The sequence below is a fragment of the Manacus candei genome, unplaced genomic scaffold (assembly GCF_025592945.1).
Source record: "Manacus candei isolate 608988 ecotype Guabito, Panama unplaced genomic scaffold, ASM2559294v1 h1tg000076l, whole genome shotgun sequence".
Taxonomy (NCBI): Eukaryota; Metazoa; Chordata; class Aves; order Passeriformes; family Pipridae; genus Manacus; species Manacus candei.
This window is the reverse complement of record NW_026138124.1, coordinates 7,400,211-7,424,987: the sequence shown is the minus strand read 5'-3', so window position 1 is coordinate 7,424,987 and position 24,777 is coordinate 7,400,211. Positions and strand designations below refer to the sequence as shown.

The 24,777-nt window shown below is 54.0% G+C and overlaps 2 protein-coding genes across 8 annotated transcripts; both read left to right on the top strand.

Moving 5' to 3' along the window:
- The first annotated feature begins 236 nt into the window (after window positions 1–236).
- DHRS13 (dehydrogenase/reductase 13) lies at window positions 237–3,623 on the top strand. The gene is made up of 5 exons (XM_051809169.1): window positions 237–422; window positions 500–618; window positions 1,344–1,467; window positions 1,542–1,853; window positions 2,580–3,623. Exons 1-5 carry the CDS (start codon window positions 296–298, stop codon window positions 2,885–2,887), a joined length of 990 nt encoding a protein of 329 aa, XP_051665129.1. The 5' UTR covers window positions 237–295; the 3' UTR covers window positions 2,888–3,623.
- A 111-nt stretch (window positions 3,624–3,734) lies between these two features.
- On the top strand, window positions 3,735–24,713 carry FLOT2 (flotillin 2). 7 transcript variants are annotated; one of them, XM_051809162.1, is made up of 11 exons: window positions 3,735–3,864; window positions 11,711–11,792; window positions 15,948–16,038; window positions 20,353–20,476; window positions 20,884–21,002; window positions 21,434–21,547; window positions 21,640–21,759; window positions 22,180–22,394; window positions 22,496–22,679; window positions 22,856–23,005; window positions 23,184–24,713. In XM_051809162.1, the coding sequence occupies exons 1-11, from the start codon at window positions 3,783–3,785 to the stop codon at window positions 23,220–23,222; spliced, it is 1,320 nt and encodes a 439-aa protein (XP_051665122.1). In that variant the 5' UTR covers window positions 3,735–3,782; the 3' UTR covers window positions 23,223–24,713. The 7 variants fall into 7 exon arrangements, with proteins under 7 accessions (XP_051665122.1, XP_051665124.1, XP_051665123.1 ...); XM_051809164.1 differs by lacking the exon at window positions 15,948–16,038 and adding an exon at window positions 15,807–15,897; XM_051809163.1 differs by lacking the exon at window positions 15,948–16,038 and adding an exon at window positions 14,097–14,187.
- Window positions 24,714–24,777: the final 64 nt, after the last annotated feature.

Genomic DNA, 24,777 nt, shown 5'->3' with positions numbered 1-24,777 from the left:
GGGAGCGGTGGGGTCTGGCCCGGGGGGACAGCGGGTGCCCCTTGCCCTGTCCCCCGGGGCATCGACAGGGGGCGGGGGGCTGCGCTGACCCGCACTCACCCTCTCCTCGGGACCACGACTCGACCTCGCTTACCCTCCCCTCGAGCCGAGCGTACCTTGCCCGTCCGTCCGTCGGTCCGTCCCGCCGCGGCGGGGAGGCGGGGGCGACTGCGGGGCGGCCCCAGCGCGGCGGGGCGGGACCGGGAGGTGCCGGGCGGGGAGGGGGGTGGAAAGGGATCTCCCCCGTAGCGGCGGAATGGGGTGGGCGCTGCTGTGCGTGGGGCTGCTCCTGGCGCTGTACACGCTGCTCCGGCACGGGCTGCGCAGCGCCCCGCGGCCCCGCGCCCGCCCCGCGCTGCGCGGCCGCACCGCCATCGTCACCGGTGAGCGCCGGGAGGGGCCGGGAGGGACCCGGGGCGGGCCTGGCACCCGCTCACCCCCGCTCACCTCCGCTCCGCAGGGGGAAGCAGCGGCATCGGGGCGGCCACGGCGCTGGAGCTCGCCCGGTGCGGGGCCCGAGTGATCCTGGCGACCCGCAACGCCCTGCGGGGAGAGGCCGCCGCCAGCCGCATCCGCACGGTGAGCGCCCGCACCGACACCCCACCCGGGGGACCTCCGGGCACCCTCCTGGGCACTCCCATCCATGTGATATCCCAAGGCAGCACGCGGGCATCCGCAGACACCCCCAGGACGCTCCTGGCACCCCACGGGCAACTCCAGGAGATACCTGGCATACCCCCATTGCACACCTCCCCTGGCACCTCAGGGTGGGACATCCCTGAATATCACATGGACACCCCCAGACACCCCAATGGGCACCCTGAGGACACTGCCATGGCGTTCCCTCAGCCCACCAACGTTACCCCCGAGAAACCCATGGGCACCCCCAGGAGACATCCCGGATACCCTTAGGCACCACTAGGACACTCAAGGGGACACCTCTGGGCATCACATGAGCAACTCCCTAAACACCCCTGTGGGTATACCAGGGAAACCCCCAGGCCCTCCCAGGAGAACCCCATGGCACACTCCAGGGACACCTTCAACAGGCACACAGAAACACCCCAAGGCATGGGCACCTTGTACCATGGGGGGAGCTGCATGGGCACTCCCTTCATGCTGGGGGGCCTGGCACATTGCAGCCCCTGAGCATGCTGCAGCCCTTTCACCCTGGGCCAGAAACAGACCCCAAAGCATCCCCCCTGTCCCCAGCTGGATCCACCTCCACCCTACTTAGGGTACCCCCACCCAGGGCAGGGTACCCCCACCCCAGGCTGCCCCCCCAGCCCTTCCCCTGCCCACAGGAGACAGGGAATGAAGAGGTGCGGTTCATGCACCTGGACCTCGCCAGCCTGCACTCAGTGCGAGCCTTTGCCAGCACCTTCCTGCGCCAGGAGCCCCACCTGCACCTCCTCATCAACAACGCGGGTGAGTGCCAGGACCCCAAATGCCCCCTGCACCCTTGGGGCACCAGCCGTGGGCTGCCATTGCCTTCTTCGCAGGGGTGAGCGCCGGGGGCACGACAGAGGATGGCTTCAGCCTCCCCTTCCAGGTGAACCACCTGGGCCACTTCCTGCTGACCCAGCTGCTGCTGGAGCGGCTGCGGAGCTGCGGGCCCAGCCGGGTGGTCATCGTCGCCTCCAGCGCCCACTGCGCCGGCCGCCTGCGCCCCGAGTCCCTGGGCCGCCCTCCCCCAGGGCTGTTCTCTGCCTTCCAGGACTACTGTGACAGCAAGCTGGCCAACGTGCTGCACGCCCGCGAGCTGGCCACGCGGGAGCAGGACACACAGGTCACCTGCTACGCCGTGCACCCAGGTAGGACCTGCACTGGGTGGGCTCACCATCGGCGTCTGCCGGGGGTGTGCTCTGCACACCTTTGTGTCTCTGTGTGTCCCGACCTCATGCTTTGCACAGTGAAGTCACATGCACTGGGGCTGCTGTTGCACAGGGAGTGTTTCACATGGTGCAGCCTTTGCACAGGGAATTCCTGCACGTGGAGCATTATTCCCTTGCATGGTTGTTACTCTTTGCACAGGGTGTCCTTTTGCACATATGTGTCCCTCTGCATGGAGTGTCCCTTTTATATAAGTGTGTCCCTTTGCACATGTGTCCTTTTGCATGGCGTGTCCATTTATATGGTGTGTCCCTTAGCAGTGTCCCTGTGTACAGTGTCCCTTTTCACAGTGTGTCCCTCTGCATGGCGTGTCCCTTTTCACAGTGTCACTTTATACAGCATGTCCCCCTTTGCCATGTCCCTTTTGCACAGGTATCCCTTTATACAATGTGTCCCTGTGCACACACCTTCCTGTGCACAGCATGTCCCTTTTCATGGTGTGTCCCCTTGCACAGTGGACCCCTACACAAGTATTCTTTCACAGAGCCCTGTGCACCACTGACACCCCCCCACACACCCCTTGTACAGCCAGGGCAGGTGTGGCAGTGCCAGCAGACATTCACAGCCACACTGCCTGTGCCAAGGCCACCACGGCCATCTCCCTCATGTGCTCAGGGGACACTCCACATCTGCTGTCCCTCGTGCAGGGTTTGTCAACACAGCGCTGTTCCGGCATGCGCCGCTGTGGCTGAAGCCGCTGCTGCTGCCACTGGCCTGGCTGCTGTTCCTGGACCCGTCTGAGGGTGCACAGGTGGTCCTGGACTGTGCCACGCGGGACGGCCTCGAGCCCCTCAGCGGCCGCTACTTCACCGACAGTGGCCCCCAGCAGCCATGGCCACAGGGGCGCGATGACCGGCTGGCGCGGGCGCTCTGGGAGAGCAGCGAGCGCCTGGTGGGGCTGGGGGGGGACAAAGTGGGACCCTCCCCAGCCACCTCCACTGCTCCTGCACAATAAAGGTGATGGTGGTGATGGGGGAGCCCGTCGAGTCCTGTGTGGGGTGAAATGGGGATGCATGAGGGGCTGTGGCACTGCGGGGGCAGGTGGGCATGTGAGGGGCACCGGCCCTTGCACAGGTGCTCACCAGGCCCTGCTCCGTCTGAGGGTGTGTGTGTGTGACACGGAATGAGTGTGCAAAGGGGTGTGTGTGTGCACTGCAGTGTGTGCATGGGCGTGTAAGGCGGGGGTGCTGCACGCACACACACGCAGAGCAGCACACACATCCCACCTTGTACATTTGTGTACACACTGCAGCACACACAGACCTCCCTCCCTTGCACACGCTGCAGCACACCCCCCTGAACCCTTGCATACCCGTGCAGTGTCACCCCCCCTTGCACACCTATGCACGTGCTGCAGTGCACACACACCTCCTGCGGTCACATACCCTTCTCCCCTTGCACGCCCAGTGTCACACCCCCCCTGCATACCCATTGCAGTCTCTCTCCTGCATGCCCATGCAGTGACTCTCACACCCTCCTTGCACACCTCTGCAGTCACAAACACTCTCCCTTGCACACCCATGCAGGGTCTCACAACCCCCTTGCACACCCACACAGCGACTCTCTCACAACCCCCTGATGAGCCATGAAATCAAACTCCCTTCTAACCCTAGGCCTATCGCAACCTATTGCGGTCTCTCACTCACACACACCCCCTGCACACCCATGCAGTGTCACCCACCCTTGCACACCCCAACATGGCGGCGCCCACAGGCCTCCCCCCGGCAGGAGGTGCCGACCTTCCCAACATGGCGGCAGGCCCCGGTCCCGCCCCCAGGGGTGCGGCAGCGACCTCCCCAAGATGGCGGCACCCGCGGGCCGCGCCCCCGCCGAGCGAGGCGCGGGGGGTTATGGGGGCGGGCGGTGGCGGCGGCGTGGGCGTCATGGGGAATTGCTACACGGTGGGGCCCAACGAGGCGCTGGTGGTGTCAGGTACGGCCCGGGATGATCGGCGAGAGAGGGGCTGAGGGGTCCCTGTCGGGGTGGGGGGAAGCACTGAGGTAGTTGGGTGTCCTGGCTGTGAGGGGGCTGTCAGAGGTTCGAGGGGTCCCTGTCGTGAGGGGATTCTGAGGGAATTGTGGGGGTATCTGTAATAGAATTGGGGAGCATCTCTGTAGTGGGGTCTGCTAGGAGGGTCCCTGGTGAGAACTGGGAGGCCCTGACTGTGAGGGGTTCGAGGGGTCCCTGTCATGGGATCGGGTGCTGAGGGGAGAGCTGACCTGAGGGTTTTTTGGGGCACTGAAGGAGTCTGGGTGGTGCAATGGGGGTCTGTCCCTGTGAGGGAGGGGCTCTGAGGCATTAGGAAGGATCCCTGCTGTGGAGGGACCCAGGAAGCTGGTGGGGTCTGCCTAGGGGAGTGTGTGGGATCCTGGGGGGGTGTTTGGCAGTACCTGCTGGAGGATGCCCTGTGATTTGGGTGGGAGGTCCCCAGAGGGAGCACTGGGATGTTGCGGGGGGAAATCCTTCCTTGAGGGGACATTGAGTGGGGGTCTGTGTCATGATGGGACAGTGTTGTTCCAGGGCTGTCCTGCTGTGTGTGGGCACTGAGGTGCTGGGGGTGTCCCTGTGAAGCAGGGACAGGGGGCAGCTCCTGCTGTATGGACCCCTGGGCTCCAGGGTGGGGTCCCTACAGCACAGAGCAGTGGGCGAGGTCTGGTGCCAGCAACTCCCCCGATGCTGCTGATTTTGGATGATGTCAGGCAGTGGCACCGGCAAAGCTCTGGGTCCCCTGCCAACAGCTTTGCTGGGGAAGGGGAGCTGGGTGTGAGCACCCCCCTGGGGCAGCGCACTGCAGGCTTGTCCCTGGGGTGCCCATCTCATCCATCACGTCCTGCTGCTGCTTCCTTACCAGCACGTCACCTGGACTCTTGGTGGTGCTGACACTGGATGCAGGTGATGCCCATCAGGTGTGTGGAATGTTACCAGCAGCTGAGCTGGTGGCTGAGGTTGGGGTTAAATAAACCCCAAGTGAAATCTCCAGCGTCTGACTCAACCTGCAGCTGCTCCAACACTGCCAAAGCTCCCGACTGCACTTTGGCATGGACCAGGCTGCAGGTGGACCGGACTTAATTAATTATTGTTAGGTTAATTAGTTATTCTTAGGTGATGTAAGGGCTGGGAGCTTCACTCTGTGACAGACTGGGGCCAACTGCAAGGTAGCAACCAGTTTAGATACAGATGTTGATCACTTCAGGTGTCCTCCATCATGTCACATCCCCTTTGTTAGTGCTGGCCCAGCTTTGGGGCGGTTGCTGTGACCTTCAGACCTAAACTCACCCGTATGAACATCAAGGATGTGCCTCAGTCATGGCTCCACTGCGCCTGTGGGACTACATTGTTGTGTTTTTGGAGCCAAAGTCTCCAGTGGATTGTGGCTGGTCTGTTATCAGTTCATCTCTCTCAGATGACAGACCTGTTACGGGAATTTCTGAGGAGATGCCAGGAACAGGCTGCAGTCCTGGAAACAAATATGCCCGCTGTGGGCATATTACAAACCACACCTGCCAGATTCCCGGAGCAGCAGTATTCCTTTCGGTTTCCTGGTCTCGTGCACATCTCTGCAGTTCCCAGTGGAATCTAGAGCTGATGTTGTGCTTCCCTCCAAAGAGACACCTGTCAAAATTGGCACCGCTTGGTGAAATGCCACATTTGTGGGAAGATTGGGAAGCTGTGCTCCAGGCGTGCCCTCAAGTCTTAAAGCTCAGGTTTGCTTCTGTTCAGTTGTGGAGTTTACAAGACACTGCTTGCAGGATGAGCCAGCAGGAATTTGTGGCATCTACTGGCAGTTCCAAGTATTGTGCATTCCCAAAGCCTGGAGCAGCGAGCCAAGGACACTCCTGGACGTACAGCCGTGTTCCGGGAAGGGTGCAGAGATCACCCCAGGCTCTGCCAGTCAGAATGGGGTTTGGAGCTGCCACCAGATGTGGTTTTCCTCTGCTCCTGCACAACTCGGTCTGCAGACACTTGCTGTCTCCTGAGGGCACCAGCTGGGAGCTTCAGGGGCACACGAGAGGTTGTGGGAGCTCTGCAGCTCCTCTGTGCTCTTGTGCAGAGCAACTGCCAGGGCATTAGTGGGAGGGTGTTGCTACAAGCAGTTGTAGTTCCAGGAACTTGAGTCATGTTCCTCCAAGGAAAACAGAAAGGACCTTGAGGGCCAGCATTAATTTGTATGATACTAAGTTGGATTTGAGGAGAGAGGAGAAGGGAAGAAGAACCCAATAATAATTACCAATAAACCAAAATAATATTAAATACATTTAAATTAATTTAAATCAAATATTACTAAAAACAGGCTTTTGCCTTGCAGTCTTGAATTGTCATACAGTTGTTATTTGAAAGTCTGCACTTTGTGGGAAGGCACCTCCAAATCATGAAGCCAGTTGAAAGTTTTCTTTATTATAAATTTAGCCTGTGCCCCTTGGCCTTTAGTCCTGGGCCTCCCCTGGCATGTGGGTGTTTTCTGGGGAGGGGTGTTCTTTCTTTTCACTTTCTTGTGAGATATTTGAGTTCCTCCAGTGTTCAAGGAGCAGCCAGCTGTGCCTTGGGAAAGTGGAGCTTCATAGCCTTATTTGGGAAGCTGCTTCCCGGGCAGGGCTCAGCTCTCTCTGCTGGCACTCACGTCCTTCCCCTGTTGAGCAACATCCATCTCCTTCTAAGAAACTGCACTCAGCTAAGTGATCCACCGGTGAATTGTGGGGCCCAGGCTTTGTAAGGATGCCCCACAGAGCCCTGTGGAGGCAATGATGATCTTCCCAAATTTTGGGTCTAACTTTGCTGGGTGATGTTTGGTGCAAGCTCTGAGGAGCCGTTGGCAGACTCCTGGCGCATCACTGAGCCCGCTGCAAGCACAGCTGGAGCCAGTTGAGTTTTCAAGGAGATACACAAAGTACCTCTTCATCCTAATACCTAAATATTCCCACCAGCCAAATAGGCTGTGAAATGCTGGTTTTGGGTTACAGTCTGGTTGAATGCAGCTTTCATGGATCGATCTGCTGATTTTGAAATATAACGCTGTAATATTTCCACAGAGTTTCGTAATAAGGAAATATAATTTCTAACGGCCACGTTCGTCTTACAGTTACCAAACAGTGTTGCCCAAATCTCTGCAGTTGGGGCACTTTCCTTCTGGCTGTGGTGGGCTGCAGGATTGCACTGTGTGGGAGCAGTCCAGCAGCAGAGGAGCTCTGAGGGGAACACCTGGAGATACGTGGCAGGGAAAGGTTGGCCCAGCCCTCTGTGTTCCTGTGTGAGAAAAAGCTACTGCGTCAGCAAAAATTCAGGGTGTGAAAGGAGAAAGATCAGGGGAATGCAACCCAGCTAACCCAGCTGTATTTCCTAGGAGAACGCTGCAACACAACTATACATAATTGCCATGTCCAGCTAATCTGAGTCCCCCTTGGGTGAGCAGAAGTCAGCCTGAGAAATACACTCCAGTCCAGTTTCTCAAACTTTACTTTAGTGCACACCCTTTGGGGCTCCTTGATGTCTGTCAGAGTAAAAAAAGAAGTAGCAGTTAATTCTAGTTTTGTGTAGACATTTCCTGCTGCACCCCAGCAGTCAGGGGTAGTCAGCCTTTCCAGAGCCACCCTAAACTCTCCCATCCTGGTGTTGCATCCTTCTTATCCCTGCAAGAACTGATTGTGATTTTGAGACTGGTATTTTCATGATATTGCTCTAAGTTGAAAGCTTGAAATAAAGATTTTTCGAGGCTTTGCAATCCCTTCCTGCAAGAGACCTACAGTCCACAGTGCAAGGAGGAACTGGTTTCTCAGATACTATAAAATGAATATGAAACTGCCTGGAAAACCATTGCCAGGGAACTTGACAGTAGCTCACTGTTCAGCTGAAAGAATTTATCAAGTAAGTCCCTTGTTTTGGCTTGGATAATGGAATCGAGAATGTGCTTATTGAATTTGCAGAGAGTACTGAGCTGGGAATGGGTTTGAGAGCTTTGAAGAGCTGGATTAGAGTCAAAACAAACTCAGCAGATTGACCCAATGGGCTGAACGAAATCTGATGCAGTTCAGTAAGGAGAAATGCAGAGATTACACTGAGGTGAGAACAGTTGAGTGCATGAAAATGGAACGAGAAGGTCCAGGCTGTGTCCTGTGGAAAGATGAGGTGAGCGGCAAGAACCACCTGAGCCCTAAAGCTGGTGCAGTTCCAGCTTTATGTGAGGTTTTACCCTGTCTGTGTTCATGCCTTCAGTTCAAACTGTCCCCCAGGGTTGAGGTCGAGGTGTGTTCTACCTCTTGCACCAGGCAAGCTGTGTGCAGGAAACTTGTAGTGGCACTACAGATGGTTTTCTGCCAGGTTTAACTGAGCACTCCTGCAGGTTTCAGTTTGTCATTTTGGCAAGCCAAAAATCTTTCCCCACAGCTGGTTTCTCACTCCTTGTGATGCTCAGTGGTTGCTGACAGAGTGCAGCATCACAGCTGGTCTCAAGTCATGAGGTTACCAGTGCTCCAAAGGGCCTCTATGCAGCTCCTCTGTGATGTTTCATTCTCAGGAGGTAATTCTTCACCTTTTTGCAGGTGGTGGAGCTCCAGGTTTCCTTGTCAGGTGCTTGTTAAATCTCCAGGGCTTGCAAATTACTCTTTGGAAAGCATGGCAGGAGAGGGAGGTGGACAATAGCCTCAGGCCTTTCCTTTTAGTTTCCAAGAGGAATTCTGGGTAGTATCTCTGTGGTATTGTTTTGTAGCTTCATTGTGGTTTGTGTTCTTTGAGTTTCTGTTTACAAGTTGCTAAATGTGTTTTTAAACTCACTCTGTAGCATTGATACTCATTTAGTCATTTTGATATAGATTACATCCAAAACAAGATAACCAGCATAATCTGCTTTCGTCTGCTGCAGTGACCATCAAAGGCTTTTATGGATTCAAACTCAGAACCCTGCATCTTTCTAAATTAATTTTTGTTAACCTTGTGCCATTTCTGCATGTGAACAAAGCCTAATTTATATGCACAGCGTGGCCTAAGAGCCAGACAGTGACTTTAGTCTGGGCCCTGCTTTAGAACATGATTTTCTTTATGTATGCCTTTGCTTTCCTCTCTCTCTGCATTATCTCTTTTGTCAGTAACTGTTTTCAATTATCAGTTTTTTTCCTTGTCTGTCTGCACTCAGCAGCCTGTTTACCACGACCCAGTTTCGGAATGCTCGCCACTTCCTGCCAGAGAGGTGGTAACTCAGTGCCCAAGTTACCTGGGGAGAGCAAACAACACAGAGTTTGTTCAGATTGTCCCAGCTTGGATGTTTTGAGCCCTGTGTCCCTGTGACTGTTGAGGCTCACGTTCTTCCTTGCCCGCCATCCATCAGGGCAGCAGCTTCCTGCATCTGCTGAGAGCTCCTTTTATCCACCAACTCCCAAGCGATTAATCTTATTTCATAAGAAAAAAAAATAAAAAAAGCCCAAACAAACAGACAACATACTTTCTCCTGGCTCTGGGAATTCTTGCTTGAACATGGAACCCCTTTGGGAAGAGGCCAAGCTGGCTGGCAGCTCCCTGGCTATGAATCCTCCGTTTGTGGCCCCACAACACTGCCCCGGAAGAGCACGGTGGATGTTTGTGGAAGTGGCCAAGCGACTGTGAGACCCAGGCTGCTGGAACAGTGGGCATATTATAGCTGGAAAAGGCAATTTCTCTGCCAAATCTTATTGTGCAAGAGGGTTTATTCTTTAGCCTTGCAAAGATTTCGCTTTGTTGGTTCCTTTTTCGCTTGCTCTCTGAGAATTGAGAAAGAGGTGGCAGTGCTGCCATGGAAAATGAGCCCTCAGCTCCTTGCCTTACCAGAACAGAGCTCTGCTGCGCTCAGATGTCCAACGTGCATGAAAGCAACCAGCTGGCATCCTGCTCCTCATTAATGTGTTAGATTTCCCTGCTTTTTCTTATGCTTTGCACACTTTTTGACATATAATCTAGCTCAGTAGACCGTGTTGTGCAGCACCAGGAAGCAAATGTGGAGCTCGCTTTGGGTGTGATACTAAATAAGGTATCCCTTGCATTTCCTGCGGAAGAAAAAGAACATCGGTGTGAAGAGACATGTTTCTGTAGCAATGGTGGGTTTAGGGTGCAGAGCTTTCTCAGATTATTAAGAAGCGATTAACAGAGTTGGGTAAAGACCACATAGACCCTGTGAAATAAAATACCCTTCTGTGTGGAGCTGCTTTTCCTGACTGCCAGGAACACCTCCCTTCCTGTTCTTGGAAAACAAGGGCCTGGCTGAAAGGCTGAGCTAACTGGGCTGACGTCCTCCAAGAAATGTTAAAGGCCTTGTGGTTGCTGCAGGATATTGTATCATCAGCTGCTGTAACACTTGCCTGGCTGAAATAGCCTTCCAGCTACAGGAAGAAGCCATCCAAAGGCTGGCTCAGAGGTGACGGAAGAGAATATTCCTCTAGTCTGGGGAGAACAGGAGATCTGTAAAAGTCTGTAAATCGTTTTCCCATTTGTGTTTAATTCCTACTGAAAAAGAAGGGTGAAGATTTGTAGATGGGGCTGATCTGCTGGTTTGTCAACCATCACATGGAAGCCAGTGAAGCAGACAGTATCTGGCCAGCATCTGGAAGCAGGCAGCATCTGGTAGCAGACAGTAGCTGGCTGACAGCAGATGATGGACAGACACTGGAGGATCAGTAGGAAGAGGAGGATGTGGAGGGCAGTCCCCTCTTGCCAGCATACTGGCCTGGATGTGTGCTGCCTTTCCTTCTTCATTGTGACCTATTGCAGCAAACTTAGTAATGGTCACTTCTCTTGAAAGGTCTGCTGGCTTCCTGCTTCTCCCTTTCCCCTCCCACAACCCGAAGCTGCCACAGCCACGCTGTTTTCCGTGTTCCTGCTCTTCCCCTGTACCTGCTCTGTCTTGCCTGCCTAGATCCATCCCACAGGGCTGGATCTCTCTGTTGCTCTGTTGGTACAGTGCTCACCTTCCTGAGGCCCTGGGGCACTGCTGTAGTAAGTGTGATTATGGATAGCCTGGATAGCCGAGGAGGGAGGGAATTCTGGCTTAATCCTCCCAGCCTGCATCCTAACCAGGGAGCTGCAGAGTTCCTCTCTTCCCAGGCTGGTCACTGGCAGGGTGCTCTCTTGAAAGGCAGCAGGTGTCTCGTTCCTTAAATCAAAGGTATGGAAACCCAGACAGCATCTTCCAGCTTCACTGGGATCAATCTTAACTGTGTCAGAGGAGTTCTGGAGGCTGCCTGAACCCTGGGCACTGCCAGCTCTGAGATGGACCATCAAAGCATCAGGCACACGCTACTTGCACAAGCCAGAACTAGGAGGTATTTTGGGGGAGGTCAAGGGTTCTTCCCTGCTCCAGTGCTGGGAGCTTCTCTGGGAATTTAAGGGTGGTTTGCAGTGTGTGGTGAGGGAAAGGAAATGGATTTCTTATGTGGCTTTCCATAACAATTGACATCACAGCTGAAGATGTTGGAACATTTCCAACATTGATTCTGATTGCTAAAAGTGCTTAAACTGCTTAGCAAAACTAAAATAAAATCCTGGTTTGAAATACAGTCAGTTTCTGTGTGTTACTGTTCTTCATACTGAATTATTACAAATACTGTTTTCCAGTTTTATAAGACAGTTCCAAAAAAGGTTGCCTTGGGAAAACTGCCATGGGAAGCCCATGGAGGTGAGGAAGAGCATTGGGTTCCTAAGTGGGCAGACTTGTTGTGAAGTTGTTCTGCTAATGACTCATTCTGGATGCAGTTTTTCCCTGCACAAGAGCAATGTGCATGTGTATAATCCCAGTGTCTCTGTGCTCTCTGCTGTGCTGCAGGTGGCTGCTGTGGCTCTGATCAGAAGCAGTATGTGTATGGAGGCTGGGCTTGGGCTTGGTGGTGCATTACTGACACTCAGAGGTAAGGAGACCCCTGTTATTTGTGGTTTTTTTTGGAGTAGGAATTAGGCAAAGCAATCCCAATGGGGCTGTCAGCAGTATCTTTAGGAACATGGGACTGGATATGAAACCATGGATGAGCATCAGAGTTCTCTGCTAACTGTTTGCATGGGGACAGCTGTGTGTACACAGTGCAAAAGACACAGAAAAAGAAATCCCATGCTTTCAGCTGAAGTACTTTTCAAATAGCTTCTCTGTCCACACCTCTCCTCAAACCCAGGACAATCATGTTTGCTTGGGTTTTTTTCCTTTTTAGTTGTGGTCTTTTGATTGTTTTTTTTTTTTTACATAAAACCCATCAAGCTGAGAGAACCATAGCCTGACTGGTCAGTGTGTTTCTTCCTGTGCTGGTGCAGTGAGTGCTGAAGAGGGAGAGAGCTCTGCTGACCTTCCCAGCTCTGAGGCTCTGGCAGAGGTGCTGGCAAGGGCACTGGGCTGGCTCATCCACGAGCTCACAAGAGAAGCCAAGTTCTGCCCAGTATGGCCCAACCCCTCACCCAGTAACAAACCTGTTTGTGGCCTGCAGTGCCCCCTCCTGCTCCTCAAGTCTCTCTTTCTAAAGATCTGCTGACTGCTCTCACCTTGGGAGGAGATTGTTCTGATTTAAAACCGTGGGACTGCCTTTCTCTCCCTTTTCTCAGTCATGGATTGTGCTTGCTGCTGCTTACGGTCTGGTCTCTGAGCTAACACGCTGTGGTAGTGCTCCTGTCCTGCTAATACAGCTCTTTGTCTCTAGGATCTGTAGGAATGCTAACTCTCTCCCAACACATCCCTCATGCTCACCAATACATGCAGGCTTCCTCCATCTGTGTAAAAAAAATAACAGGGCAAAGGATAAAGATGTGACTTTTGGGTTTTGCACTGAGTGATGGGCAGAGGTTGTAGTTAACCCTTACTTGCCTGGTCTTCCAACCTCTTTTCCCTGTTCATGTGTTGCCACCAGCAGACAATTGAGCATGTTGCTGCCCTCACTCTGCAGATGATACACTGCTCACCTGGGAGTCATGCACCTTCTCTTGCTCCAAGGGGTCTTGGCTGCTGCTGTGTTTAATCCAGACAAGCTTCATTCCCGAATTTTTGTGAGACATCTTGTTGGGAGAGCTGTTAATTGAACAAATGGTTCCTGCTCCTACTCTTCTTACGTGAGAAGTGCAGAGAACGATGTGGGACCTTGACCTGCTGAGTGCAGGAGGTAACAGATATATTTGGGAGGCTGATTTATTAAGTTAAGGATAGGCTGAATCCAGGGCCAAAACTGCTTGCCAGGAATGAGCTGTTATGTGGGAGAGATCTGGGCATTATTTAGCAAATGGGTCTCTTGACAGGTATTCCAGCACCCAGACAAATCTTTTACTTTAAAATCTATACCCCCGGTTCACACCACGGGATATGGGGCTTAATTCTCCCTTCAAAAACAGAGCCTTTCCCAAATGCCATAAGCTGTGCCCCAGATGGAGCCCACTGCATTAACATGAAGAGTGAGGCAGATTTCCTCCTCTGAAATTAGGACATTTTTTCTGGAACTGCCAGTGCTGCGAGCAAGAGAGACAGCAGCAATTGTGTTGCTGTCAGCGGCGTCCCGCCAGGTAGCACTAACCTGGGAACAAAAGGAACAGTTAGAGCTGGCAGGGTGCTGGGCACTTATTCTGCTGCAACCTTGAGCACTGGGGAAAAAACAAGGAAAACAAAACGCTGTCCTTGTTTAGGGATCAGAAATAAAAGCAGGGAGAGAGACAGCATGGTCTAATATGCCTCTGGGGGAGCCAAATGGTGTTAATTCAGCTTCCCAGGACAGCACTTGGAAGCAGATTCTCTCCTCAATGCCTTAGCCAGGGGTGGGTAGCCAGGTCTCTGCCACTTTCGTTTTTCCTGGCCTCTCTTAAATATTGACATAGAAGCATCTAAATTATTACGAAAAGGAATTTTCTGTGTGCAAAGATTACTTCAACAGAGAATTCCAGCTGACTCCAGGCTGGCTGTCCAGGTGGGATAGATGGTTCAGTTTCATGTGCAGGGTGGAGACGAGACCCCAGCCTGCCTATCCTCATTAAAGGAGGCAAGTGGATGGTGTAAACTCCCCACCAGAACTAGGAAAGCTGATCTGCCCTGTCATTATGGAGCCCTGGGAGTGGGCAGTGGGAGAAAGGCAAACTGAGCAGGGAAAAGCTGAAACCTGAAAGTCTCGTCTGTCCTTTGCAATGAGTGTCTTACTCTCTGGTAACTGCTTTGTGTATTTGCTGTCCTACCCTTATTCCTCGCTGCTCAGAGTGTCTTTGGAGGTTATGACCATCCTCTGTCGCTGCGAGAATGTTGAGACGTCGGAGGGGGTCCCACTGTACGTAACAGGGGTTGCACAGGTAATAATCCACCAGCTTCCTAACATCCTGTCTAACTGTTTGTCCCTCTGTTTTGAGCAGCAGCAGCAGCAGCAGCAGCAGGATAACACAAAACCTAATGGTTTTCTAACGGGACAGAAATCTCAATACCCTCCTCTCCTTCCCCTTCTCCAGCACTTGCCCTGAGGCACTCCACAGTTTATAGGTAATGCAGACAGGTGCATCCTTGGCAAATCCCAAATTCAGCATTGCTGTACCTAAGATTTGCTCCTGCTGTAACCCTTTCCTTGCCAGCACTGTTTCCACTGTGTGCTTGGTGGAGAGCAGAAGGGCATCTGCTTTTGTGTGGAGGCACAGGCAGGCCAGGTTGGATTCTGTACAGGATTTGGGACAGGTGGGAAGGCAGGTTTTGTGTCGTTTCAAAAGGAAACCTGTACACGTGTAGGAAAATTGCAGCTGTACCTGGCTCTGCAGTTTTGGCTATGGATTTCCACTCAGCCCTTCTTCCTCCACATGGAGACAGTGCCCATTTTGGATGTCGTCACGTTTGAAAGTACAGCACAGACCTCGGATGAGCGGCAGCACACAGGACTGGCATTGGCACTGTGGGCAGTTATGAGCCAGCAATGACCCAACATCTCTGTGAACTGCCAGCTAAGCAGCAGCACAGCTTGGAAATCAAATTCAAAGTGTAGATTAGGTTTTCAGAAGGCTGAAATCCTACAGTATCTGATTAAAGCTCTGAATGCACATGGCAAAAAATGCCTGTGCACGTCCTGGACAGTGGGATCTGTTTTATCAGCTCCCGGTTTGCGTGCCAGTTTAATTAGGACAGTGGCCAAGGCAGGCATGAACTTGCAGGGATAGGTTTCAGCACTTCCAGCCAATCCTGGAGCGACTCAGCTTGCACACAGCAGCCCAGGGCAGACCCTTCATGGTTCAGATGTTTGACCTAATGTTCACTGACACAAGCTCTCTGCCCTGTGGCTCCCTGTCCTGACTCCCAACGCCTTTCCGGCTCGTTATGGCTGACACGGGAGCTTCCTGAAACAGAGCCTGCCGTATCCAGGCATGTCTCTTGTTTTTACAGATTGTGACCTGCAGACTGCTGGGTCTGACCAGAGTACCTCATGCCCACCTTGGGTGACTGAGAAAGCTCTGGAGCTGCAGGATCTGTTCCTGGGTGCCTGATGCTCTACAGGCCTGGCCTTAAAGAGCTGGAGACTCATTTCCATTTGCCTTTGGGTCATGGAACACTGGAAAAATAGAGGGAGAGATGAACCAGATCAGGGGGTAGGTCTGTGGTAGTGCTAATCCAGGGCTACTTCTTGCAGCATCAGTGCCAGGTTCTGCCAAACACAGGGCTCCTGTGCAGCGAGTGGGAGCATCCCAGTTCCGTGCTGTGCTTTTAAACCAGTGACACCATCCTGCACTGCTGCGGCATTGGGCAGTGCAGCACAGCGAGCCTCTGACTGAGGGCCCTTTGGAATCCCAAAGCTGCCAGCTTCTGGCCCTTCACCTAGCCCAGCAGGAGGCAAAGGGTCACAGGATCATTTCCAGCCTTTGCTGATAAATTACCTTTAAGCATTATGTGAAAATCTACTTCTTAGCCAAAGTGCCGTGTCTGTCTCCAATCACAGATATGCTCCCTCGGCTGCATTCTGTGCCTGTCTTGCATTACCTGTGAGGAGTGTGGCAGGTAGCCCGGGGCAGGAGATGCAAAGGGAAGAGGTGAGTGTCTGTAACCTGGAAACGTGCAAATATTTTACGTTTTTTGGCAGGATTTCCCTAGAGATAATGACGTTACAGCCCAGGTGTGAGGACGTAGAGACGGCGGAGGGGGTAGCTATAACTGTCACAGGTGTGGCACAGGTACAGTAACTCCAAAACATCATTTCAGGAATGCATGTCTCTAACTTACCTCTGGTTTTGCCCCTTAAGAGGTTGCTGTTGTCCAGGCAGAGAAGCCAACTGCTCTGAAACAAACCCTTGTGCAAAACCACGCTGTCCTTGTTGGTTCAAACACACTCCAGCATGTCCCGTGTGGTGATGGGGGTTGTGACCTCTTCTTCTCTCCCCATAATCATTTTTTTCTGGTATCTCATTTGTCCCTGTGGCAAATGAGGTGTGTGGGGGTGACTTGATGTGTTTGTGGAACGCTGATGTGCCACGGTGCCCTTGGAGCCATGTGTGACCCCACAGGACTGAGCTGTTCCCTCCAGAGATGGCATCGAGCGTTATATTGCTTTGTATTATTATTGTTAGCACGTGGACCTTGTAATTCTTCACGGTGAGTTAAAGCTTAAAAAAAATAACTTAGTCCCTCCAGGCACTAAGATTTGCGTGTGAAATTTCTGGCTTGAATTGAATTTTGATTCTCTCCAGCCTTCTTCAAATGTAAGCACCAGCTCTTGCTGCTTGTGACAGCACACTGAACCCTGCTCTTCTGGGAGTCTGAGGTCTGCTGCCCTGGTACAGTTTGTCCTTGTGCCCAAGTCATGCCCTGGGGAGGATGCTGGGAGGGAATTGTTAGCTTTTGAGGGAATTTGGCTCCATGAATAGGCAGCTGCATGGTTTGAGAATTGCTCCTGACAGCTCATTCTGGGTGTATAAACCAAGAGTGGCTCTCAGTGCACACAGGGCTGTGGTCACCGTGTGTCCGAGGCATGTCCAGGTGTGTTATCACAGGAGAGGTGGCTGCCACATTCCCTGTGGGGAGCTCTGGAGCTGAGGGTAGCTGCTGAGTGACACAGTGATGTGACCAAAATCCCTCATGGCTCAGAAGGCTCCCCCAGGGAACACCACTATGGTGCTGCTGCAGCCCTTTTGAGACCAAGCGCTTGACAGATTTCCCCCAGTGCTCCCAGAGCAGGTGTCCCAGGTTCCTCCTGAGTTCATTGGTTTGCTCTGAGCTGATGCTGCAGGGGAGCTGTGTTTGTATGTATGTGAGGGTTTGAATTCAGCCAGGAGCAGTTTCTGGATTGTCACATGTGACAGAAGGGCTGGGCATGACCGTGACTCAACAGCAGATAATCCATCATCCTCCTGCTGTTGGGAAACAGGGATACATGCAAGAGCACCAGCATGGGAGCCAGCATCTTGGGCAAGTCCTGACACTGATGATGTGAACCATCCTTGGTTTCATCTTATCAGTACTGTATATCCACCTTTCAGTTGTTTTCCAGTTCTTTATATCCATTTAGCTGCTAAGGTGTCACATAATCCCAGTGATCTTTGCATGGTTGGCAAAATATGTGCACCCATGGCTCACTTCACACTTATTTCTTAAATCTGTAGGCTTTTCCTTCTGTTTCAGTGAAGGCAGCATTCCCTTTTATCCTAGTTTTGGGACATCCCTCCATTGCCTGCCTAGGCTGGGTGGTGTGTGGTAGCAGAGAGCTGGATCACCAGGTGCCTTGATTCAAAAATGCAACTCTCAGTTCATCTCATTGATATTACTCTCTCTTCCCACTGTTCATTTTTTTTGCTGTCAGTTAATTTTAAAGGTGAGAGGCAAGGAATTGCCTCACAGAAAGCAGGATTGAGGCTCTTGGGGATATGCATGGCACAGGTTACCTTAATTTTGCAGAAGTACTTTTGAGGCAAACATTTTTCCTTTTAGAGCTTGAGCAAAAAAGGAAAACAAATTATTTCTAGAGAAAGAGCTTTTAGAGTTTTTTCTGTAATGATAGAAGTGGTTAATGTGCATAAGGATGCTGTTCTTTTCTTGAAGAGGGATGTAATGAGTGCTCACCAGTAGCCTCCTTTCTGTGTTGGCTGGGTGCTGGGATGTGCTGGGATGCTGCTGCCTTAGGCCAATGCTGGGCTCCACATCCTTCTGTACCATTTTCCTGAGCCTCAGGCTAATTGGATTGTCTCGACTGGCCCCTCACTGCGAGTGCAGCTGGCTGGAGCTGGAGCGGGGTGCGGCGGTATCGATCCTCCACACCGGATTGTTGGATGGAGACTCTGATTCCCTGCCAGCTGAGTCCTCTCCCTCTGATGGGAATGACATTTGAAGAAGCGCCGAGTGTTGCAGTGCCCTGCCTGAAATCCTGCAAACACGCTGAGCACAAATTGCTCAACCCCTGTTTCTTTTGTGCAGCCTTTGCTGTGGAGGTTGGTGTCCATATTCTGCACAGAGCCAGGCTCTGAGCTGTCCAGGGCTCAACAGTGTAAACTGGCTGGCTTTATTCAGAGGCTAAACCATTCCTTGCTCCTAAGTACCGCAGGGATCCTCCTAACAAACATCCCACTCCGTGCTCTGTCCTCCCCGCAGCTCCCGAGGGTGGGGATTGTTTAGAGAAGTGGAATTGCTGGCAGATGCACACCATAAATGTTGCTGCTGAGTCTAATTGGTTTTGATACTTGCAAAAACCTTGTGGAGGGCTCACTCCTGGGTGCAGCTCCACAGCAGCTCTCCCAACTCCCCCTTGTGTGGGAAGAGCACACTGCTGGGTGCAGGGATGAGAAACCGCTGGGGCTTGACCCCAAAAGGATCCCAGAGGTTTTGGGACAATGCAGAAGAGGATTACCATGCTTAGCTGTGATTCAGTCTGGCATTTTGACCGAGAGATCCCACCTGGGAAGCAGCATTAGGAAATAGGGTCAGCCCAGGTTGATGTTTCTTCATGTTGTGAGGGACAGGGTTGTGGCAGGTGAATCTTGGCCAGCTCACCACATCTAATAAGGTCCACCTCCTCTCCCCCTAGAAGGTGATGCTCCATCCCAGTTGTCCTGCTCTTTGGCAGTGTGGGGGTCAGATGCTGCTGTTTGGCTCCAGAGGGATCATTTTGGATGAGCAGGCTGTCAAACAAGGCTTTCTCAAGAAATAGTTGTGTTGCTTTTGCCAGCTGGAAGCGCTCTTGTAGGTGTCAGGATGAGGTCTGTAGGCTGTGAGCCCCTCAAGAGTGTGCACTGGGACCCTTGGAGGGCCCCTGTGGTGCAGTTGAGGCTTTGGAATTCTCTGAGCCAGGTCCAGCCAGGGCCCTTGGGGCAGGACATGGGGTACCACCAGCCCCTTGTGGGACAGGAAACACTGCCCAGCCCAGCTGTTTCCATGAGAGGGTGCTGTGGGACTTGGAGATCTGTGTGGCTGCAGTGGCACTGCTCCCTTCTCTGGTGCTGTGGGACCTGGAGGTCTGTGTGGCTGTAGTGGTATTGCTCCCTTCTCTGGTGTTGCCAGGCACAGGGACACCTCTATGTCCAGGCTTTGCCTGAGCCCTCACACTGGACATGGCCACCAGGAGCTGTCACCTTGGTGGGTTGTAGCTACTTGTAGCTGTGTGCTGTAGAGCTCTGTGAGCACAGATCTCTGCTGCCTAACACACCCCACAGGGGTTTGGAACCCACTTTGCCTTTAAAAAGCAGCCCCGTGACCAGCAGGACCCTGGCTTGTCTGGAATGGGGATGTTTTTACACCTGGCTCTGACAGTGGGAGGTGAAAGAGGTGGCTGTATCCCATCTCTAGGGATCACCACCAGACTGACCATATGGAGCAGAACAGCCAAGTCCTGGCCATGACACACTGGGGACACCTCAAAGGACAGCCAGGAGCTCCTTGCCCCAGGCAGGACAAACCCGTGTGCTGTGACCATATTGTCTCATCTCTCCTTCCAGGGAACACTGAATGGAGCCCCTGTTTTAAGCTACTCCTTGGGCACATCAGACTCTTTCTCGTTCTCTGCCTTTCCTGGCTCAGAAAAATTAATTCTAGTGAAGGAGGAGGAAGAGAAAGGTAACGAAATGGGCTTTGGCCAGGAGTGGTAATAGCAAGCCCTCTCCTGGTGCTGGTGTTGGTGCAGTGACTGAACTGGTAGTTCAGGGCTCTTGGTAGGATTTCCATCAGGTGGGACAGGTAGAACCAGGCTCTGTCCCCACTGCTGTGGGACAGATAGCTGCAGGGAGCACCTCTTCACGCTGAGATGCTGTCAGGGTTTGGAGAGATGTGTGCCCTGGCTGCTGGTGTGTGCCTGCAGCAGGGCTGTCCCCCACAGCAGTGAGCAGGGGCTCGCTGGCTGGTCCAGTGACCTGGCTCAGTGTGGAGGGGGCTCAGCGTGATCCCTTGAAGCATCAGTAGCACGGGGGCCTGGCAGCCTGGTGGTGGTACTGCTGCTTCTGCTGCTGCTGCTGTAGAGTGCCTGGACAGGCACCTTCAGTCCCTTTGGTTTTGTTTCCTGTCTCTAGGTGAAGATAATGACCGAGAAGGAGCTCCTGGCTGTGGCCTGTGAGCAGTTCTTGGGGAAGAACGTGCAGGATGTGAAGAACGTGGTCCTTCAGACGCTGGAGGGACACCTGCGCTCCATCCTAGGTGCGGAGGCACTCGTGCCCTCAAGGCATTTGGAGTGGCTTTGTCCCTCCTCAGCTGGCTGGCCCCAGTGGTATCGCTGCCACTGCAGCTGGCACACAGGACCTGCCTCTGCCGACTGCAGAGGTGGCATCTCCCCTCCAGCAGCTCCTGCTGTGCATTGTGATAAATGACTTTTCATTGCCTGCAGTAAGAGATGTCTGAGTCCTTTGTGGGTTACAAGTAGCATGTGTGGGTGGTGGTTGCACTTGTGAGACTGAGATGTTGGTGCCACTGCAGGGGCAGAGGATTACAGCCTTGTGCCCAGGCCTCAAGAGATAAGGGACAACAAGGATGTAGCTGAGCTTAGACCCATGTCATTGTGTGTTACCTGTTCCAAATAAAGTGCTTCACCTTCCTTCCCCCTGCAGGGACCCTGACAGTGGAGCAGATCTACCAGGACAGGGACCAGTTTGCCAAGCTGGTGCGGGAGGTGGCAGCCCCTGACGTGGGTCGCATGGGGATCGAGATCCTGAGTTTCACCATCAAGGTACACCCAGACATCGGGCACTGCACTATGGACAGAGCTGTAGGAGCAGCAGGGCAGAGCCTGGCTCTGGCTTCTCTGCTGCAGCTGGCTGGAAGGCTCCAGCTGACAGCCTGCCCCAGCCCTCCGGGAGTTTCCATGACAGCCGCCGCAGCATGTCCTGTATCCAGGCAGCTGGGCCAAGAGCACCGGGTTAGCTGCCTCTGTAAACAGGCTCGTGGAGAGAGCTGGCTGATAACCCAGCCTCCAGGGAGTCGAGGGAAGATGTCGGGAGAGCCTGCCTCCCCCTGCCCTGCCTGTTTGTGTGGATCAGCTGACATGGCGCGTTCTGACCTCGGCCTGACTGCATGAGTGGCTGCCCAGAGCTTCAGCGGGGAGGGAGCAAGATGGAGTCGCTTGTTTGAAGTGGTTGTGACTTATTCTCTCCTCCCCAGGATGTCTATGATAAAGTGGATTACCTGAGCTCCCTGGGGAAGACTCAGATTGCAGCTGTCCAAAGGGATGCAGATATTGGAGTGGCAGAAGCCGAGCGGGATGCTGGCATTCGGGTGAGTCCGGAGATGTGCCAGCCTTCCCCGGAGCAGCCTGTTTAGCTCCAACTGCACCCCCTGAAGCTCTGCTTTCTTTTCCCTCTCCGCAGGAGGCAGAGTGCAAGAAAGAAATGATGGATGTCAAGTTCATGGCAGATACCAAAATAGCAGATTCCAAACGGGCATTTGAATTGCAGAAAGCTGCCTTCACTGAGGAGGTCAACATTAAGGTGAGAGTGTCCCACAGCCCACCGCTGTTCCCTGGAGGGTTTGTGATGGTGTTGATGGCTCTGGGCTTGTCAGATTCTTTCTCCTACATCTATTAGGAGAGTTGAAAGTGGAGAACCTGGGACTGTGTGTCACTGTGTGAGCTCTTGCAGCAGATTCCTCTCCTGTTTGCAGAAATTTGGTGGGACTAGGAGGAGAGGAAAGGGTAGGGAGGGTCATCCAGGCTGAACCTGGAGCTGGTTGGGCTCAAGTGGTGTGGGAAAAGTGCACAGGGAAGGACAGCACTGAATATTGGGATGTCACCCCTGGGAAGAGGTTCAGTAGCAGGAGCCGTGTTTGGTTTTAGGTCCTGCCAAGGGCCCTTATGTCTGTGCACAGGAGCTCGTGGCCCAGACCCCTCTTCTCCTCTCCCCCCTGTGCAGACTGCAGAGGCCCAGCTGGCCTACGAGCTGCAGAGCGCCCGGGAGCAGCAGAAGATCCGTCAGGAGGAAATCGAAATCGAGGTGGTGCAGCGCAAGAAGCAGATCGATGTGGAGGAGAAGGAGGTGATCCGGATGGAGAAGGAGCTGATGGCCACCGTGAGGCAGCCGGCCGAGGCCGAGGCCTATCGCATCCAGCAGATCGCTGAGGGAGAGAAGTGAGTGAGCCCCTGACCTGAACTGGGAGCACAGTGCTGCCCCAGCTCGTGGGCTCTCTGCAGAGATCTGGGCTGCTACAGCATTGGATTTCCTTTTCCAGGGTGAAGCAAATCCTCCTTGCTCAGGCGGAGGCAGAAAAGATCCGCAAGATTGGAGAAGCAGAGGCTTTTGTGATCGAGGCCATGGGGATGGCAGAGGCTGAGGGGCTGAAGCTGAAAGCAGAAGCGCTCCAGCAGTATGGAGAAGCTGCCAGGCTGGCTCTAGTGCTGGATGCACTGCCTGAGGTGAGGAGGGAGCAGCTTTCCCCTGCCCTGGGCAAGCACTGGGGAGCTCCCAGGCTGGGCCAGGTCTCCTGCGAGCACAGCAAGGCCCTGTGTGATGTGTAGGGATCTTGCCCAGTGGGCTGCTGACCAGTTCCTTGACTCTCTGCTCATTCCACCCTCCTTCCCTGCTTCCCTAGATCGCTGCCAAAGTGTCTGCTCCCCTCTCCAAAGTGGATGAGATTGTTATTCTCAGCGGAGACAATAACAACACCATGTCCGAGGTGAACCGTCTGCTGGCTGAGATTCCCACCTCCGTGCGCGCCCTCACTGGTGTGGATCTCACAAAGGTGAGCTGGGCACTGGCAGCTGGCAATGCCAAAAGCTCCTAGGGCACAGGGACTTGCCTGGAAGCTTTCAGCCTCTCAGGGAACCTGCCCTTCCCCAGCCCTGCCCACCACAGAGTGCAGGCAGCTCCCTGCCTCCCTCTCCTCCAGCCCTAACAGCTTCTCTCTTCCCCTCCTGCAGCTTCCCCTGTTCCAGAAAGCCACCGTGGCCAAGGAATGAGGTTGGCCAACCCAAAGCTAGTGAAGATCACTCCCTGTTATGCACTCAGACATCAACTGCCTTCGACACGTGGGAATTCCTTTTATATCAAAGACAATCTGGTTTTCATTTGTAACTGGTGCCTTATTTTGTAGGGCCAGAAAGATGCATGTCCTGTCTGCTGCTCTTTTTATTCTAAGGGTGGGGGGAATTTATTTTGTAATTAACTATGTATTGTCTCAGGCCAATCCCTCCCAGATATGACTGGCAGCTTGTCTGGTGTTGCAGTCCCGGTGCCTTGCTGTTCTCTGCCCTCAGGTGAGCTCCCAGAGCTCGGGGCAGAGGCTTGGTGGGATGTGGAGCTGTAGGAAGAGAACAGCCAGGACCCCCTGCTCTCCCTCAGTGACCCTCCTGGGCACTGCCCCAGCCCTGTCTCCCATAGCTGTCCCTGTGGCTGGCTCTCCCTGTCCCAGTGTCTCACCCCCAGTGCCCCTGCAGTGCCAGCAGCCCTGCCCAGGCTGGGCTTCCCAGAGGTGGCAGTCACCCCCCAGGAGAGTGACAATCCAGCACTGCCAGTGGTGCTGCCCACTCCCATGCTACTTCCCCTTGAGGAAGTTTCCTTGTGGGATCTGGAGCAGGGAAAGCTCTGAGGGGCAGAGGAGCCCAGCTCAGCCATGGTGAGATCCCACCACCAGGAATACCAAAAAGTAGTGCTGTGCCAAAGCCACCTGTCCCCTAAGAGGGCAGGGAAGCCACTGCAGCTGCTGTCCTTGGGTGCTGTGGTACATCCTGACCCCACAACCACTAAAACTGTGGGTCAGAGGTGGGGGGGACCAGCAGGACACTTGAGTGGGGACAGGCTCCTCCTGTACAGCTGCCTGGGGACCAGTGGCCCTGTGGCTGGGTGCTGGCCAGGACCTGCCCCAGCAGGTAGTGCAGGAACCCCTACCTCACTCCCTCCCCCTGCCTCTTATGGCCAGTGGCTTTGCTGCCTTGTGACAATGTGAAAGGGGTTGTCCCGTGTGTGTGTCCGTCCTCCCTGCAGTGCCACCAGGGCCCAGGCTGGCCCATGTCCCTTCCCCGCCTGTCTTGATGCCTGTGCTCGATGTGGCTGTTACAGCCAGACCCGTGTGAGGTCAGCCTGGCGCTGCTGGTGAGGTCAACCTGCGCTGTGGTGGGGTTTTGGGGGTCCCTCCACTGACTCCTGCACCCCCCAGCTCGGTGCTGGTTGCCATAGAGTGGGGGAAGGTCCCTCTCCACCGTCCCGGGGGACAGCCAGTCCCTTTGCCGGGAGTGACCCACTGCAGAGGGGTGGGTGCTGCGGGGCCCCCCATCCCCTCCCTGCGGCCGGGGCGGGGGGACCGGCGTTATCAGCCCCCGGCTGGTGCCGGCCCGCGGGCGGTGGGTGCAGATCTGGCGCTGGCCAGCAGGCGTGCCGGGCCGGGCCCTGTATCTGCATGTGCCTGCGCCTGCCGCCCGCTGCTGTGAGATAATAAACCCGTGTCACCTCCCGCCTGGGCTCTGTCTCGTGCCTCGCACCCGTCTCTCCCGCCCCAGCACCCCCAGGATTGGGCTG